At 44.1% G+C, this 18511-nt stretch overlaps 1 protein-coding gene across 2 annotated transcripts in view; it reads right to left on the reverse strand.

The window, feature by feature from the left end:
• Positions 1-723: 723 nt before the first annotated feature.
• The window catches only part of ASTN1 (astrotactin 1), a 222174-nt gene continuing 204386 nt past the window's right edge, over positions 724-18511 (reverse strand). For both annotated transcript variants that reach the window (XM_053391242.1, XM_053391241.1), the window contains exons 17-23: positions 11160-11428; positions 9664-9797; positions 8326-8477; positions 5914-6049; positions 5647-5747; positions 4987-5170; positions 724-1854 (exon numbers count right to left, since the gene is read on the reverse strand). In XM_053391242.1, the coding sequence (XP_053247217.1) occupies positions 1620-1854; positions 4987-5170; positions 5647-5747; positions 5914-6049; positions 8326-8477; positions 9664-9797; positions 11160-11428 (1211 nt within the window). In that variant the 3' untranslated portion in view covers positions 724-1619. The remainder of the gene's footprint in view (positions 1855-4986; positions 5171-5646; positions 5748-5913; positions 6050-8325; positions 8478-9663; positions 9798-11159; positions 11429-18511) is intronic.

Here is an 18511-nt window from a genome sequence, read left to right on the forward strand (position 1 = left end):
CAGCCTGGGCACTAAGTAAGTCTCAGGGCTTCTGGCACCTGGGATATTTGCTTAGCAACAGCCACAATCCCCACCCTCTAGAGCAGGCTGAAGACAACCAAGGGGAGGAGAGAGAGTAGACAGCAGACAAAACTCTTCAGCAAATCAATTCTTCACCACTCAGCAATGTCACAGTTACACCAAGACATATACTTCCCCGCTGAGTACTCGGCATCTGCTGGGAAACTACACATCCCTGGGTTCTTGGTACCTACAATGCTGTATGTCCAGAATCTCATCTCCATCTGCATTGGCTGTGCACACACGGACTTAAGAGAGACGTGTGGGAAGAGGCTTCCCTGAACAAATGAAGACCCTCCCTCTTCATAGCCCCCTGTGACCCTCACCCCATCTTGATACACTGATCATTGCAAGCCCTTCCTTGTCTCACAGTTCACTATATAGTCATAGCACCTGCTGACATAGGCTGGATGGCAGTGTCATGGGACAAATCATTTGAACCTCTGCTTCCAAGTTTCTATCTCATAAGTCAAGTATAGAATTAAAGAATCACAGAACTATAGAGTTGGAAGGGACACTGAGGATCATCTAGTCCAACCCCCTGCAAAGCAGGAATATGCAGCTGTCTTATACGGGGATTGAACTTCCAAACTTGGCATTATCAGCACCATGCTCTAACCAACTGAGCTATCCAGGGTTTTTTTAAAAAACCAAATAAACAAATTATACTTGCATAATTTATTCTACTTTCATTTCCTGGTGGTAGAATCCAGTTTCGTTATATGCTGTAGTCTCTGATCCTGGTCTTTTCCCCAGCATATTAAGCTAAGGAAGCTTCTGTGCTATATTGCGGATCCTGCCACTCTGTAACTTTGCGGTGTCTGAGCTGATCCTGATGAATCCCAACGAAGTACATTCAAGTCACAGGCCACAAAGGCAGCCATGGGGGCCACAGATAGAGAAACTCTAGCTACATCCTTGAAAAAGTTCTCTACAGCGGCATGGATAAGAGGAGGCGCCTGCTTTAATGGAGACATGGCAGAGAGCAGCTGAAACCATAAGAAGGCACAAACCTTTCTCTGTAAAAGTTAGACTATTAATCCATCTCATTCCAAGCATTTTAAACCTTCCTTTGAACCTGTCTCCATTTTTTCTTCCTCCATTTTTCAGTCCTAAAAAGTGATTCCCCTCTTTTCTTGGCCTTGGCTGTTTGGTTGAAATTATACTGGGTGTGGGAAGAGAGCAGGCTGCCACTTTTGTACCCCAGTGTGAAGGAGGATTTCTCTCCCCAAAACACACACACCCCTCTTTGTCTCCCCACACCACTCCGAGGAACCTCTTGGCAAACTTAGCAGAGCAATCCCCCACCCCCACCCAAAATACCACACACCACCCACTGGGTCCCACACAGCTTGAAAATGTCAGAAGTTTGTTGACCATGTCAAGCCAGGCTAACCAATGCAGCGAGTGAGTTCTCCTCTCCTTGGCTAAACATTGTCCTAGAGATCTATCGGATGCCCTGAAGATCCATGTACAAAACCCACCCATCCTGCACCTCCAAACTCCCTGTCTTCCTCCTGGCTCTGAGGAAGTCCTTTGTCTTCTTTCCTCGATTCCTCTCAGTTGTCTCTGTCCCCGTAGTCATTGTAGAGGACACTCAACATCTGCTCCTCGCAGGTTTTCTTGAGGTCCCGACTCAGCTCCATCCAGCTGAATCCGTATGGCTTGATCTCACTGTAACGGCAGGCAAGGAATTTGAGCGACATGCGCTGAAGACCAATCTTGGGCTCCTGCAAGAGGCCATGGCACCAGGTGCTGAGGTCCCCAAGCTGGGAGAGAATGAGACCGGCTTTTCTAGAGAGGACAGAAAGAGACAAGGGAAGGGAAGTAGAAATGGGCCTAAGCAGGAACACAGGGAGCAATCTTATATGGAATCAATCCACCATCTACACCAGCGGTGGGGGACTTTTTTAGATGCTTATCAAGATTAGCCTTAGCGGATTAGTTTGACAGGTGGGCATGGTCAAACAACTGTCGATCACCTAGTGTCATGATTGACAGGCCGTGGAGGTCAGCATGCAGGTGAAATGAGTTTAACTGTCACTATGATTGCTGTATGAGTTACTGAGAGAAAGCGCATGTGACAGCATGGAACAATTTCAACTGCTTGAAATACTTTGAATTTACTAATATGGTGGCAGGGTTGGAATGGGACTGCCTCCAGATGTTGTTCGACTACAGCACCCATCACCCCTGACCATTGGCCCTGCTAGCTGGGGCTGATGGGAGCACAACATCTACAGAGGATTAGAACTTCATCAGCTGAGCTCTCCGGGATATCAGAACCAGTGTGGCATAGTGGTCTGATTGCATCACTTGGGCCAGCAAAGCTCATTGGAAGGGCTTTGGACAGCAACTGTCTTTTAGTTTAATGTACCATGCAGGGTTGTTGCAAGAGCAAAATGGCAGAAGGCTTCATGGCTACCACCCTGAGCTCCCGAGAGAAAGACTGGGGACACAAGATGTAAGTGGGTTCAGGCTAGACTGTACTCTCCAAGATTCCTCTTTGACAGACTGCCACTAACCTCTCACTGTCATATAAGCCAGATGTTTGGCTTAAGTGTCAGCATGGCAAAGCCTGCAGCCTTTCAGCTTCCAGATGTCAGAGTTACCAACATCCCAGATTTTTGTTGGGTGCTTGTTCTTTGTCATGGCAACTGCTGTTGCTAGGAAATAACTTGAAAGCCAAGTGGTTGCTGAATACGTGCTCAAGGATGGCAAAGCATAAGAAGCCATGAAGAGTCCTCCCCCTCAGAGTCTTTCTCGGGCCAAACCACGTGAGATGATGGGGAACAGGGATCGCTTTACATTTTGGCAAAAAGAAAAGAAAAGAAAGTCTCTAATCTGGACTGAGTCTACAGTGGAGCTCACCCCACCCAACAACATTTTCTCAGTGAAACTCATCCTCTGAAGCTGCAACACATAGATTTTCCCTAATGGAGTAAACAGCATGTCAGAAAGGGATTTTCATTAGGAAAACAGTATTTGTGGAGTGAGGGGAGGGGCCAAACATGTATCATGAAGTGCCAAGGGACTTGAACCTATACGGCCTAGGACCCTCAGACCTACGGGACCGCCTCTCCTGGTATGCCCCACAGAGGAACCTACGGTCTGCAAATAAAAACATCCTGAAGGTCCCAGGCCACAGAGAGGTTAGGCTGGCCTCAACAAGAGTCAGGACTTTCTCGGCTGTGGCTCCTATCTGGTGGAACGCTCTGTCACAAGAGACTAACTAGGGCCCTGCGGGACCTGACATCTTTCCGCAGGGCCTGCAAGACAGAGTTGTTCCACCAGGCCTTTGGTTAGGGCGCAGCCTGACTCCCTCCTCTGGCAACCTGCACAGAATCTCGTGTAACGGTTCCCTTCAATTTGATTTTAATTAATTTTTATAATTGAAATGTTTTTAGAATGTTGGATTATTTGATTGTTTGATTATTTGATTGTTGTTAGCCGCCCTGAGCCCGGCTTCGGCTGGGGAGGGCGGGATATAAATAAAATTTATTATTATTATTATTATTATTATTATTATTATTAGTGAGACTATGGTTGCTTTTGGCAAAAAACTAAAAACCAGACTTGAAACAACAACTAGTGAACTCCAGCTACAGATCTCTGTCTCCTTATTGAGTTTGACTCCAAGAGAGTTAAAGGGGGAGTTCGGCTTCACTTCCTGCAATGTATACCCCCATTTATTTGATTCCACTATCGCTCAGAATCATGCAGGCTGTGTAGATTTTGAAACAATACAAACACTTGCCAAATGTGTCTGACCAAGGGCAAAAACAGGATGAGGATAAATACTACAAGGAGCTGCGGTGCCTCTTCCAAAGTGCTTCCAGGGTGAAAAAGCCCTATTACATTGTCCCCTCCAGCCCTCAAAGCAGGAGGGACACTGTTGGTATGCAAGATGACAAGTGCATTGAGGACAAAATGTTGAAACAGAGCAGCCGGTCTCTTAGTTAAGGTGGAATCTGCAAGTCGCTTGCCCTGTCAGTCACAAGTGCATTTGATCTGTCTGCAGGCAGCTGATCCAAGCAGCAAGTTGGGTCCCTAAGTTTTATCATTATCCTTATGATGAAATTATCTCCATCAAATGCTGCTGGGTGACAATAACGTGACACCACCTGACTCCTTTAATTTCAGAGTTGTTGTTTTTTAAAAGGGAATTAACTCTTGCATCTCTCTTGAATCTTTTTTAAAATATCCCTTACTAGTAAGTAAGAATAAAGCTCATCCATAGCCACTTGCTATAGGGTAATCTGCTCTGAGGCCTATTGATAGGGTTGGTTGGGTGTGCAAATTAATTCTTTATTTTTTTTCAGCCCTCTGACATCTAATATGTGTCACTACCCTCAACTAAAGGACAGAACGATGCTATACATGTGTGCCCCTTTTATATCAGTTTAATCGTTATGGCTCCCCTCAAAGAATCCTGTGGATCCCAGTTTGGTGACAATATGGGCAACTATGTTGGAATTCTTATTTCCTCACAAAGCCATAGTTCCCAACACTCCTTGGGGAAAGGTAAAAAGGCAAAGGGACCCCTGACCATTAGGTCCAGTCGCAGACGACTCTGGGGTTGCGGCGCTCATCTCGCTTTACTGGCCGAGGGAGCCAGCGTACAGCTTCCGGGTCATGTGGCCAGCATGACTAAGCCACTTCTGGCGAACCAGAGCAGCGCACGGAAACGCCGTTTACCTTCCCGCTGGAGTGGTACCTATTTATCTACTTGCACTTGATGTGCTTTCGAACTGCTACGGGGAAAGATAATTACTATTAAACCAGTTAAGCCATGCTGTGGCCATAGACACACTCCCAGTATCTTTTCCATTTTACATGTTGTGGCTTAAAGATGTCTAGTGACAATAACTTTGGCAGATACAGTATTCTGAAACAATCGGCATGGCACAGAAGGTCTCATCTTACCGGGGGCCCAGTTCATCCTCGCATCGCCAGGTGAACTCCCCAAAGCTCTCGTAGTGCTGGTTGTAATGGTACAGGACCCGGTGAAGGCTTGGTGAGCCCAAGTCCAGCAGGGTGTTGTAGGCCGTTTGCTGTTCCTTCCCGCTAGTGTAGCCATTGAAGAGGTTGTAGATCTTGTCTGCTATTTCTGGTTTTAAACAAAAAGGGAAGGTGAAATGTTGATCGACATAGTGAAGGGTAGTTTGGAGTTTAAACAGCACCTCTTGGAACGAAGCGTTCCCCCATCACAGCTGCCCTCCTCAACGCAGCATTTTTGGGAAGGGAGAGTGCTGGGGAAATAGCCACCCTTGGTAAGCAGGGCAAAGGGGAGACAGGCATTTTGTGTTTCAATGCAACAGTGAAGATGGAACAAGGATTTCAAATATGAGCTCCCGCAGGCTCTTTACCAACAACCTAGCTTTGCAACTTGCAACACAGATGTACATACCAGATAGTATATTGTGCCTTTTCAAAGCATCATTTTTCAACCCCAAACCTTAAATTTATAGTTGCAGGAATAGGTTTTGCACACACACACACAAAATAATTAAAAATAAAATCCTCAAGCGCTGTACGCAGAAGCTTCTTTTGCCAATGGGCAGGTCTCTGCAGCAGCACTGTTACCTTGGGCCTTCACATCGTCCACCACCGGGCAAGGAGTCTTCACGGTCACGTCACTTGACCTTGAACGTCTCCCTGTGTTATCCACACCCCAGAGAGTGAACCTGATGACGGAACAGAAAATATCACCAGATACATGCAGCATATATGTTTGGACTGCATGAGCAATTGTGCCCTGCATCTCCATCTTAATTCAAAAGATGTCTTTTCCCCTTTGCTGCCTACCACATGTGGGCTCAAGACAAGTCAGCAGCTGATATTGCTACTCACATGTAGGTGGTGTCAGGTTCCAGGCAGCGGATGATCAAGGAGATGGTGGCGGACAGCTTGTCAGGCACCTGCGCTGGCATGGCGCAGGGCGACTTGGCCCCAGAGATGATGTCATCCACAAAACTCAGCACCGTCTCTAGGGAAACAGGCAACCCAGCCATTATCTGATAATGCAGATGGACAAGGAGCAAGGGAGACAGAGGAGCATAGGAAATGTCTGCATGTTTTTAATAAATCATATTAATGTTTATGTTTTTAATAACTTGTATTACATGTGAGTGTGTATTAATGCTTAATTGCTTTTTAATTATTGGGGTTTTCTATGTGTTTAGCTGTTCTCATTTTTATCTGTAAGACACCTTCAGTCCCTGTCAGAGGAAAAGGGTGGTATAAAAATAAGTATAGTAATAGCCATAACGTTAATAATAATAAATTGAAGCTGGAGAGGAGTTTGGCAACCAAAGCCATTTTACTCTGCTTCTGATTAACTGCTTTGGCAATTAATTCTTAAGGTATTTGCACCCCACCTTCCTGACCCTTCAATGTGGCTGCAACCCCCAAATAGAAGCAATCGCTTAAACAAGCAAAGCAATAAGAATCAAAGCCACCCAGCCGCGATCAGCAGAACTAAACGTAGAAAAGTAACAGAAGAGTTGGCAGCAACATTCATGGTTCATTTATGCAAGAGTGTGCCAAACAAGCACTGGTTTCTTTTACTGGCTCTGTAAGGCAGGGAGAGAAGAGGTCAGAAAAATTTCACAGGGCAGCAGATTTCACATCCTGGGTGCTACCACCAAGAAGCTCCTATCCATCACACCTTAAAGGGCAGAGAGCCCAAACCTCCTGTGGTGATTGAAGAATGTAGACAGGCTCCCATGGGAGGAGGCTGCCCTTTAGATAACCCAGTCCCAAATTGCTTGAGGCTTTAAATGACACAACCAGTACCGTGAACTGAGCAAAAAAACAAACCATGAGCCTTGACATTTCATCAAATATTCCACGAGAGGATGAACTTCCAAATTCATTTCAAATCTGATGGCAACGTATGGAAGTGCTGGACATTCCCCTCCTGCATTTGCCCTGAGAAATCTGAAACTTTTTATCCAATGTTTGTTTCCTTTGAGATTCTTCAGGTGCTTTACATGAGAAGGGACCTCAAACTCAAACCCGGAATTTTGCTTTAAACCGAATTTTGATGGCAACTCTAAAAGTGAGTCCTGTATAATTGTTTGCACAAAAAGACAACGTAGGAAATATCCAAATGAGTGTGATCATGAGGTAGAGCACAGAATAGGGTGACTAATATGGGGGCATCCATTTCCCTTCATAAAATGTCCTAACTCTTTGCAAATGATTGTGGCATCATCCCCAGGCGTTTTGGGGCTTCATTTTTAAGTCAGATATAGGCTGATACTGAGGCACAAGGAAACCAAAGCTTGCCATTTAAACATAAAGGGGAAGGAAACTTTTTAAAGTCCTCAGAAATTATTGCAAGCCCTCCTGTTTATTCCCATCTACCCACTCTGGACCTCTTTGTGGGGACCAAGCTCTGCTGAATGTGGAGGGAGCATTCTGGATGGAGATTCTTATGATCATGATGGTTTTTAAAACTGGATTTTGGATTTGGGTTGGAACCTGGATGACTTTAAAACAGGGTTGGACAAATTAGTGGGTGATATTAACAGTCAATGGCTGCTAGCCATGATGTCAATGTTCTCCCTCCACTGCCAGACACAGTATGCTTCTGAAAACTAGTCGGGGACAACCCAACTGGGAGAGTTTTATTGTGCTTGGGTCCCCCTCTCTGGCTGGAGACTGTGAAAGCTGCACCTGAAAGTGCCTTGGGTCTCATCCAGCAGAGCTCTTCTTATGCTGTTATGGAGAGAGCTCTATTTTGTCATCTAAACTGGAACAAACTATTTTGGCAAGACTGTGATTTAGTATTAGCCCTTATTTAAACCACAGAGCCTCTTGGGCTTGCCAATCAGAAGTTCGGCGGTTCGAATCCCCGCGACAGGGTGAGCTCCCGTTGTTCGGGCCAAGCTCCTGCCAACCTAGCAGTTCGAAAGCATGTCAAAGTGCAAGTAGATAAATAGGTACCACTCCGGCGGGAAGGTAAACGGTGTTTCTGTGTGCTGCTCTGGTTCGCCAGAAGCGGCTTAGTCATGCTGGCCACATGACCCGGAAGCTGTACACCGGCTCCCTCGGCCAGTAAAGCGAGATGAGCGCTGCAACCCCAGAGTCGTTCACGGCAGGAGTACCTTTACCTTTAAGAATACGGTGTTATATTGCATTGATATTTAATTCTTATGCACACTACCCTGGAATCCATGTTTTGGATGAAAGACACTGTTTAGAAATTTTCAAAAATAATTGTGTAAATGCATTTATAAAAGAATAAACTGCACTCACCAGTTTCCACTTTGGAATGGTCCAAGCGGTCAGTCACCTTCTCCTGGCGGATGAGGTAATCAACGATCTGTACTCCAATTGGGGGTTCCGAATGCTCCCACTCCAGAACTACCAGGGAGCTACTAGGTTCATGAACAGTGGACAACCTCAGCCTGCAGAGGGGAGAGCAAAAACAGAGGTCAGGCTATGGCTAACCCTTGGCAAGCGTTTCCTGATGATGTCAATGGGAATACCCCCCCCCCTTCTGCCTTCATTTCACTATACTGTATTCAACAGAGCATCTGATGATGCTTAAGCAACAATGCTCAAATAAAATGTGTTCTGCTTATTCAAGTACCTTCAAGCCCCCACAAGGCTAGGGGGGTAACATTAATGAGATGAACAGGGCACACTTTGCCACACCCTGTCTTTGGTGCACAACGCAAAGGGGGTGGGCAGAGGAGAGCCCAACTAGAGATCTTTCCGACACACACCTCACACAGAACCCAAAATGGGGACAATTAAATGGACACTCTAAATCCAGCAGGCAGATTCAGATTCCATTCCATTACGACACCTCAGCTCAACCTGCCTTCTCACGGTGAGGGCATATTGGGACAATGACCACTGCCCTGCACTCCTCGGGAGAAGGCCAAAATGAAATATAGAAATGAGCAGCATCAAACTCGTTACGCTGAGTAAGCTATGAAACCTTGAACTCCCAACAGTTGTTGTTGCTGCTGTTTTTTTTACCCTGGTGGACAGTAAAAGCTTGCCTTTGCACCTGCAGCCTTCTTTGCAGGCTTACTACAATATTGATTTAATATTTACTTTTTGCATCCTGCCGTTTTCCTGCCATGAAAATTCATGACATAAACAGAGTATCTTAAAAACAGCAATAAAACATACACGTGAAATACTCTTAAGACCCAATAAAAAACAGACACCAATAAAATGCACTTTCCTTTGGAAGCAACAGAGCAGAAAGGCAGTGCCTTCCTGCACTTTTTGATAGACACTTTTTGATGTACACCCTGCTTGCATCTGGGCTCCTAACAGCATTATGAGGATTGTCAAGAGCTGCAGGCATGGAGATCAGGCCATGGGTGCCTTCTCTCCCACACCAGATTCAAAAAGGAACAGTCTGATCAAATCCACCACCATGATTCTGTGAAAGAGACTCAAGAGAGGTAACTCTGTTTGGAAAGGCGAGATCCTCAGTTTTCAGCAATTATTTCTCTCTTTATTTCTGGTGCTGGAAGAATATTTGCTACAATGAACAGTATCACATGAGGCCACGTTTCCCGAAAGACATTTAGCAAAATCTCAATTCTGCAAACTGATGGTGGGGACACCTACATAGGGCGTGGGAGGGGGGCACAGGCTGGAAGCCCATCAGCACCGAAGGCACTTGAGTCACACCGACACCAGTCCTCAATGACGTCCCCACTGCCTGAGCACCATAGGGAACTCATGGTGGCCTCTTGCAACAGCTGAGAGAGAAATAAAAGAGAAATAAAATGAGGAAAAGCACAGGAGGAACATCAAGAAAATCCCCGCCATGAGCTGCATTTTCATCCTACCCAAGGGCTGCAAAGCAGGGGGGCCCTTCTGACAAATTTTGTTGAGAGGCCTGCAAATCGTCTGCTCATTTCACACTAAGCCATGGTTTGGTTTAGGACTAGGTCACTGAGTACAACAGGCAACAAACCTGCACATGTGTAGTGATCAAAAGAGAAGTTGAGAATTCAATAATAGAAGACCAGCAAGCCATTAACGTATCAGTCCTCTTCTGCAAACAGAAAGTAATTCAGATGGGGAGAATTTAATAAGCACTGCTATGCTGACTGCAGTTATTCTGCTTCAAGTCTGTTTCTAGCCATCACTGTTTGAGAAGATTGGAAATGTCACCATGTTTTCTCCCCCTCCCTCTGCCCCCTTCAGATAAAGCGTGTTCTCATTCATAGAGAACACGTGTTGTGGTGGGGTCTGGCAGGCCACCCCTCTGTTGATGGGCGCGTTAGTTTGGATGACCATCCGCAGTGATTGGGCAGTTGGGTTGAAGGGCAAATTTTGGTGTTGCCATTTAGGGGGTTGGACCAAAGGTTATAAAATGAAGTCACGCAGCACTGACTGGGCTCTTTTACTGAGGATCACCCACCCACCCTCCCTAATTTAGGGCTCTTGGTTGACCTTGCTATGCCTGTCATGGGGTCGCCTGCTTTTGGGGCAGGGGCCTGGTAGGAATTTTGTCCAATTGGCTGATTGGCTGGTGCCATTTGGTTTTTGCTTACTGCGTAGCAAATCGTCACAACTTGTAAGGTTGCGGTTAGGCATTGGTTTAAAAATTGGTTGGTGTAGGGGTAAGGCTTGGCAGTGCCTGCCCCTCCAATGCTGCTGCTGCAAGGGAATTCCATTAAAGGAATCCAGGAGCTTGCCATTCTTTCGTCTGTACCCCTGAAGGGGGTTAGGGCCATGCAAGCCCCCGGGAGCATGCTGGGGGGGTGAGGGTCTGGTGTACAATATTGTTTTCCCTTACTGGCTTTCGCTGGAATCCAGAAATCAGTTCTGTCCCTGGGCATGGGGACAGATAGTCATAACCAATGCCTGAGCAACCACTCACATTTATGTATTTTAATAAAGTTACGACCAAAATTATGCCAAAAACCTTAAACAAAAATTATGTGTGAATTATTTATGGGTGGTTTGGAGGACCTCAACACGCAATCTCGTTTATGTGAAAATTTGAATGCTTAAGACCGAGTAAGAGAGTAGCCTGTCCCCCTTTAGAATGCTCACTTATTTGCAACCACTGATACTACATTTAGTCCTGCCTCCCATATAAAGCCACTGACCTTCTGAGTTTGATTGTTGGTGACCAGCTCATAAATGGGTGCTGCTTTTGTGACCTCCAGGAGGACAGGCTCAGGTACAGTGTCTGTGCCAGAGGATACATGACACAGAGGACAGGATGATGGACAGCGGCCTCTGCTCTGGCATTCCATGCGCACGCCGGCTGCCATGCGCTTGGTTCCTGACTCTGACAAGCTGGCTATGTACTCTGGAAACGTAAGGACCCTGGGATCTCGCTCACGCTCCTCAGACTCATCTGATGGGGAGTTACCTGTAAGAAATGTGATTGGATAGAATCAGGAAAAGGTGAGTAACGACCTGGTCAAGTTTCATGGTGGCCTGGACTAGAGAGACAGAACATCTGCACCCACAGGGGTGTGCAGTCATTTGCAGAAACCTGTTGTGGATTTCAAACTTATATCATTGGTTTTGTTTTTAAGCTTTCCCCTGTATGACTTGCCTTCCAAAACATAGATCTCTTTGGAATAATTTCCAGCTTCTTAATGTTCTTCTTTAAAACTGGCATTCAAAAATCATACATAGATCAGCAAACAGGAGCACCAATCCATCTTGAGTGAGAGTCCTGAAAATCTGTTCCAGGCCTCTCAGGCCTTTTCCCACCAGGCCTGGGAGGGCAGGGCCCTGACTGACTCCAGCTACAAAAAGCCAAGGCTGCTAAATAGTCCAGAGACCATTTTGGCTGTCTCTTAATGCAGTCCCAAGTCATCGAGTCAGAGCTTCCACAGGCGCTGCAAGCCATGAACCACCGTTGGCAGGACTGGTAGCGACAGCAGCAGATACCGTATTTTTCGCTCTATAAGACGCACCAGACCACAAGACGCACCTAGTTTTTGGAGGAGGAAAACAAGAAAAAAAATATTCTGAATCTCAGAAACCAGAACAGCAAGAGGGATCGCTGCGCAGTGAAAGCAGCAATCCCTCTTGCTGTTCTGGCTTCTGTGATAGCTGTGCAGCCTGCATTCGCTCCATAAGACGCACACACATTTCCCCATACTTTTTAGGAGGGAAAAAAGTGAGTCTTATAGAGCAAAAAATACGGTATGTATGTTCTATGCTTATGATAATTTTTAAAATTCTTTTAATTAAATTTTATAAAAAAAATTTGACACAATATCCATCTTACATATAATATATAAAAACCACTTGGCCATCTTGGCCTGAGACTTCTCTCCTCCTCCTCAACTAATGGTTTTCCTAATTATACTCTGATATTGCACTTTGTTATAATTATTATTATTACTACCCTTAAATCCAAATCTTAAATACACCATTTAAACATCATGTTGATAATAACTGATATTTCTAACCTTACAAAACTTCTTGTAACCCTACTAACGATGTTATTGTTGTTATTGTTATTTGAGAGACAGTTGTTTACAATTGTCTCTCAAATACAATGTAAATTTATTCCAGTCTTTCAAAAAGGTCTGGTCCTGCTGGTTCCAAATTTTCCCAGTTAGTTTCGCCAACTCGGCATCATCCATTAACTTCATCTGCCACTCTCCTTTTGTTGGGATCTCTTCCTGTTTCCATTTTTGGGCCAATAATATTCTTGCTGCAGTTGTTGCATACAAAAACAATGTTTTATCTTGTTTATGTATTTCTCTACCTACAATAACCATTAAGAAGGCTTCTGGTTTCTTTACAAATGTATATTTCAACATTTTTTAAAGTTCATTATATATCATTTCCCAGAAAGCCTTCACTTTCTTACAAACCCACAACATATGATAGAAGGTACCCTCTTTTTCTTTACATTTCCAACATTGATAGTCTGTACGCTTATGATAATCTTTTTAGCCTCTTGCTAATTATGCTGTTTTAAATGTGCATTTTATATTTGACTTCCTTTAGCAATGTTTTCTTTTGAAATGTTTTAAGATAATATTTTCATTTCCTGTTAATTATGATGCTTTGAATGTATACTTTATATTTAGACTTTCTTCAACAATGTTTTATTCTGGATTGATTTATTGATTTGATGTTTTAATGTGTTGTAAACCACTTTGAGATTTTTTCTTTAAAATATAAAGGAGTATATATAGAATTAAAATTAATAATAATAGTAATGATAATCCTGGCAAGAACTATGTTGTTGCTTCTCAAATCTTGATTCAATAGTCTAAATGTGAAATTGGGTTATTTCCTCCCAGAATACTGCTGGTTCTAAGTGCACAAGGCTCCTCAAGTAACCTTCAGTCTGATTTCATTCCACATTTTTTAAGAATGGTGCAAAATACACTTGATTTTCCATACAAAACCTGCATAGGCAGTTAAATGTTCTGAAGAAGCAGAAGAACTGAAAAATGCCAAGTTGAGGTGGGCTGGCTGCTGAGCAACAGTAATTCAGATATGCACTAGAAAAGTTGAGCTTTTGAAAAAGGGGAATGGTGTGCAATTAAGGCAATTGCACCAAGTGAAAGCAACAATGGTCCTGGCCTGCATTTTGTATGCTGAAAAATTGTGTTTCTAAATTGAGAACCACATGCAGTGAAGACATATGGGGGGGGGGGAATTATGTGCAGCCAGACCACTGCCACTTAATAACCGCCTTCTGGCGGTTCCCTCATTGCGAGAAGCAAAGCTACAGGGAACCAGGCAGAGGGCCTTCTCGGTAGTGGCGCCCGCCTTGTGGAACGCCCTTCCAGCAGATGTCAAAGCGATAAACAACTACCTGACATTCAGAAGACATCTTAAGGCAGCCCTGTTCAGGGAAGTTTTTAACGTGTGATATTTTACTGTATTTTTGGTTTTTATGGAAGCCGCCCAGAGTGGCTGGGGAGGCCCAGCCAGATGGGCGGGGTATAAATAATAATTATTATTATTATTATTATTATTATTATTATTATTATTATTATTATTATCAAAAAGGTCATAAGAGGGCTGGGAGATATCTGGCTATCAACACCGCAATATGTCACCAGCTAAATATCGCAATGTGCCAATATATCAACAATGTCTGAAATAAGGATGGAGATAGGGAGATATGCATTGGCTGGCTCAATGGTTTTTCCTGCATTGTGATTTTTGCTGATGCTTGTTCCTGTGATTTGCTGCCTCCTGCACGAGGCCGGGGAGAGCTGAGCAGGCAGAGTTAACAGGGGCTGCAAGAATCAATAGAAGCATTGGCTGGCTTCATGGTTTTCCCACATTGCGATTTTTGCTTAGCAAACACACACACACATCATGATTCACAATATAGTGCCAGGTCAAAAAGAATGAAACTGATATCATGATATGGACTTCAAACTGGTCAGGCCATTAGGATTGGCTGGGAGAGGAAGAACAGAAAAAGGAGGGGGGGGAGAGAGAGAGAAGTGGGTGTCAGAAAAAGAGGGGTGGCAGAAAGAGAGAAGGGGGAATGGTGGGCTTCTCAGACACATCCTATTGGCCATTGTCAGGAATAGATGGACCTTTGTTCTAACTCAGGGGTAGTCAACCTTTTTATACCTACCGCCCACTAAATGCATCTTTCTTGATGGTAAAATTCCCTTACCGCCCACCAGTGCTTGATGGAAGGAGGATTCAGCTTGTGCCGTTGAACCCCCTACCGCCCACCTAGAATCCTGAAACGCCCACTAGCGGGCAGGAGGGATCAGGTGGACAACCCCTGCTCTAATTCAACATGGCTCTAATTTTTAGATAATTTGGGTTGACATAAGGAAAACAGGTGCTATCCCAGGACAGTTAGCCATAACTGAGCCCCACTGAAATCAACAGAGCAAATTAAGTCATGATGACCAACTCAAGTACCATTGATTTCAATGGGATTGAAGGCAGGACCACTGTAACTGAATCAGGGCTACGGTGCTTTTGAAACAGGAATAATGCAGACAATTAAGCCAACTCTGCTAGTGATGTGACATAACGGGTCTCTGTTACCTTTGAATATGCCCATTTGCATGCAGTGAGCAACAATGGTGCAAAGCACTGGTTCAAATGCTGCCAATATTCTATGTTTGCTTTTAATAAAAACGGGAAGTAAAATGAAGTAATGCATTCAACAGAAAAGGCTGCCTATAATCAATGAACACTAGATGGTGCTATAAAATTACAGATCATGACAGGTCTGAAATCTTTATCGTATGTCTGATGGGAAAGATATGCATGTTACCAATGGCTGTAACAAGGACTCACTGTATCTGAACCATTAGTAGATGGCAAGTGGTCTAGATGGATGAAAGAGGATTTGGATGATATAAAATCTCCACTAAGTGCATAAAAGGGTGCTTTCTGAGCGCGCGCGCACACACACACACTAAGGACTCCTGACCATTAGGTCCAGTCGTGACCGACTGGGGTTGCGGCGCTCATCTCGCTTTATTAGCCGAGGGAGCTGGCGTACAGCTTCTGGATCATGTGACCAGCATGACTAAGCCGCTTCTGCCGAACCAGAGCAGCACATGGAAATGCCGTTTACCTTCCCGCTGGAGCGGTACCTATTTATCTACTTGCACTTTGACGTGCCTTTGAACTGCTAGGTTGGCAGGAGCAGGGACTGAGGAATGGGAGCTCACCCCGTCACAGGGATTCAAACTGCTGACCTTCTGATCAGCAAGCCGTAGGCACTCTCTCTCTCTCTCTCTCTCTTAAATGTGCAGTAAAATAGCACCAAATATATTATTGTCACTTTTTCCTGCTGATTCTGAGCAGCTGCCCCTAAACAGGCGCTTGACACCCAGAAATGTAAAGAGCAGGGCCAGAAGAAAGACAGCAACCTTAGCAAAAACCCCACACTATCCAAACATTGCTTGGCAGTCTCTAGGGGTGGGCTGACCAGCCTGTAAAAGTCTCTCCCCCACAACCCCACCCCTCCTCTATAGAAGCTGCAAGGTCCTCCATTTCACTTAAAAAATACAAAGCTCTGAATGCATGCCCAGGATCTCTTAACAGTTAAGGCATAACTGATCTGTGTTAAGGGACCCTGAGAATGCGCTCTTGCTTAAGGATAGAGTAAGTGTCTTGGTATATCAAATTAAAAGTGTGTCTACCTGTCCTAGCACAGCATACAACCCCCCCCCCCCAGTAACCAGCAGGTGCTGTGTTTTTTAATGGAAACTGTCTATGATTTATCCCCCCCTAACCTATTGAATTATTGCATTTCATGGCATCTGCTCCCTGCCACAACTTTTCCCCCAGCCTTAACATGCAAATAATTATCTTGACATAGCTGTGAGGAGCCAATGTGTTCACCTTAAGCATCTCCTCTCCCAAGACTGATATTCTCTGTAATCAGGGGACCAGGCAGGAGAGGCCTAGTCACAACGAAGAGCTTTAGAGAGGACGGTCCCTATTTAAAATTCTGAGGAAAGCACTTATTCCATTTCACCAACTGCTTCCATTTCAGAACACAAACATTGATTTTGCAAATCCCAATGAGCTCCCAGCTTGTCCTGATTGACTCAGAGGAGGGCGTGAATCCCAAAGAAAACAACAAGGAACCTGCCTGTTGTTTTGTTTTTGTTTTTTTTTAAAAAATATTTATTAGCTTTTCACAAATTATAAAGACACAAATCACAACCAAAGAAAAAAACATAAACACACACAAAACACAAAAAACACCACATGTATAATTTCAAACCCTTTTTTCATAAAAAAATTTCCCGACCTCCTCATACCTCCCCTTCTGCATTCCAATCCCTAATTAATTTTGATCAACAAATCCTTCCCTAATTTCTAATAAATAATTTTAACCTTTCTTTTCATATTACATAATGGTTACAGCATTCAACCTCATATTTTCCAAATCCACAACGTCTTAGCATTCCACAATTTTACAATGTTTCTTAAGATAGTCTTTAAATTTCTTCCACTCTTCTTCCGCTGTCTCTTTTCCCCGGTCTCGGATTCTGCCGGTCATCTCTGCCAGTCTCATATAGTCTATAACTTTCATCTGCCATTCTTCCACGGTGGGTAGTTCTTCTGTCTTCCAATACTTCGCGATCAGTATTCTTGCTGCTGTTGTAGCATACATGAAGAATGTCCTATCCTTCTTTGGCACCAACTGGCCGACCATCCTCAAGAGAAAGGCCTCTGGTTTCTTCAGAAAGGTATATTTAAATACCTTTTTTATTTCATTATAAATCTTCTCCCAGAAAGCCTTAATCTTTGGGCACGTCCACCAGAGGTGAAAGAATGTACCTTCATTCTCTTTACATTTCCAACACTTATTGTCAGACAAGTGGTAGATCTTAGCAAGTTTGACTGGGGTCATGTACCACCTATAAATCATTTTCATAATATTTTCTTTTAAGGCGTTACACGCCGTGAACTTTATACCGGTGGTCCACAACCGTTCCCAGTCTTCAAACATAATGTTATGACCAATGTCTTGTGCCCACTTAATCATAGCTGATTTAACTGTTTCATCCTGTGTATTCCATTTCAGCAGCAAGTTATACATTTTTGACAAATTGTTAGTTTTGGACTCTAACAATTCTGTCTCAAGTTTTGATTTTTCCACCTGGAAGCCATTTTTCCTGTCTGACTTAAAGACCTCCATTATTTGATAATAATGAAGCCAGTCACACACTTTATCTTTTAATTTCTCGTAACTCTGCAATTTCCATTTGTCCCCCTCCTGTTCCACAATTTCCCAATATTTTGGCCATTTCAGCCCCATATTAAGTTTTTTCACGGCCTTCGCCTCCATTGGCGATAACCACCTAGGAGTTTTATTTTCCAACAAATCCTTATATTTTGTCCAGACGTTATATAATGCTTTCCTGACAATATGGTTTTTAAAAGCTTTGTGGGCTTTAACCTTGTCGTACCACAAGTATGCATGCCACCCAAAAATGTTATTAAACCCTTCTAAATCCAAAATATCTGTGCTCTCAAGTAATAGCCATTCCTTCAACCAACAGAAAGCTGCTGATTCATAATAAAGTTTTAAGTCTGGCAGGGCAAATCCCCCCCCCTTTCTTTTGCATCAGTTAATATCTTAAATTTTATTCTGGGCTTTTTGCCCTGCCAGACAAATTTGGAAATATCTCTTTGCCACTTCTTGAATCAGTCCATCTTATCCACAATCTGCAAAGTTTGGAACAAAAATAACATTCTAGGCAATGTTTTGTCAAGCACAGGGGTGTGGAAATTGGGACTTTTGGGAGAACATGCATTGCTTGCACTCTCTGGCACGGCTATCCAGGTGATCCCAAGCTGCAAATCAAAAGGCATCTGACACAAAAGCCCTGTTCACCTCTTAGTTGTCTGGAGAAGCAGCGAGAGAGCAAGCAGGCTGCTCCGTGGCACCTTCCAGCTGTCCATGTGGTTCAGGCCTGTCGCACTTGCTCACGCTCCCCACGCAATCTGGAACCCTGCACGTTTTGCT

The sequence above is a fragment of the Podarcis raffonei genome, chromosome 6 (assembly GCF_027172205.1).
Source record: "Podarcis raffonei isolate rPodRaf1 chromosome 6, rPodRaf1.pri, whole genome shotgun sequence".
In the NCBI taxonomy this organism is placed as follows: domain Eukaryota; kingdom Metazoa; phylum Chordata; class Lepidosauria; order Squamata; family Lacertidae; genus Podarcis; species Podarcis raffonei.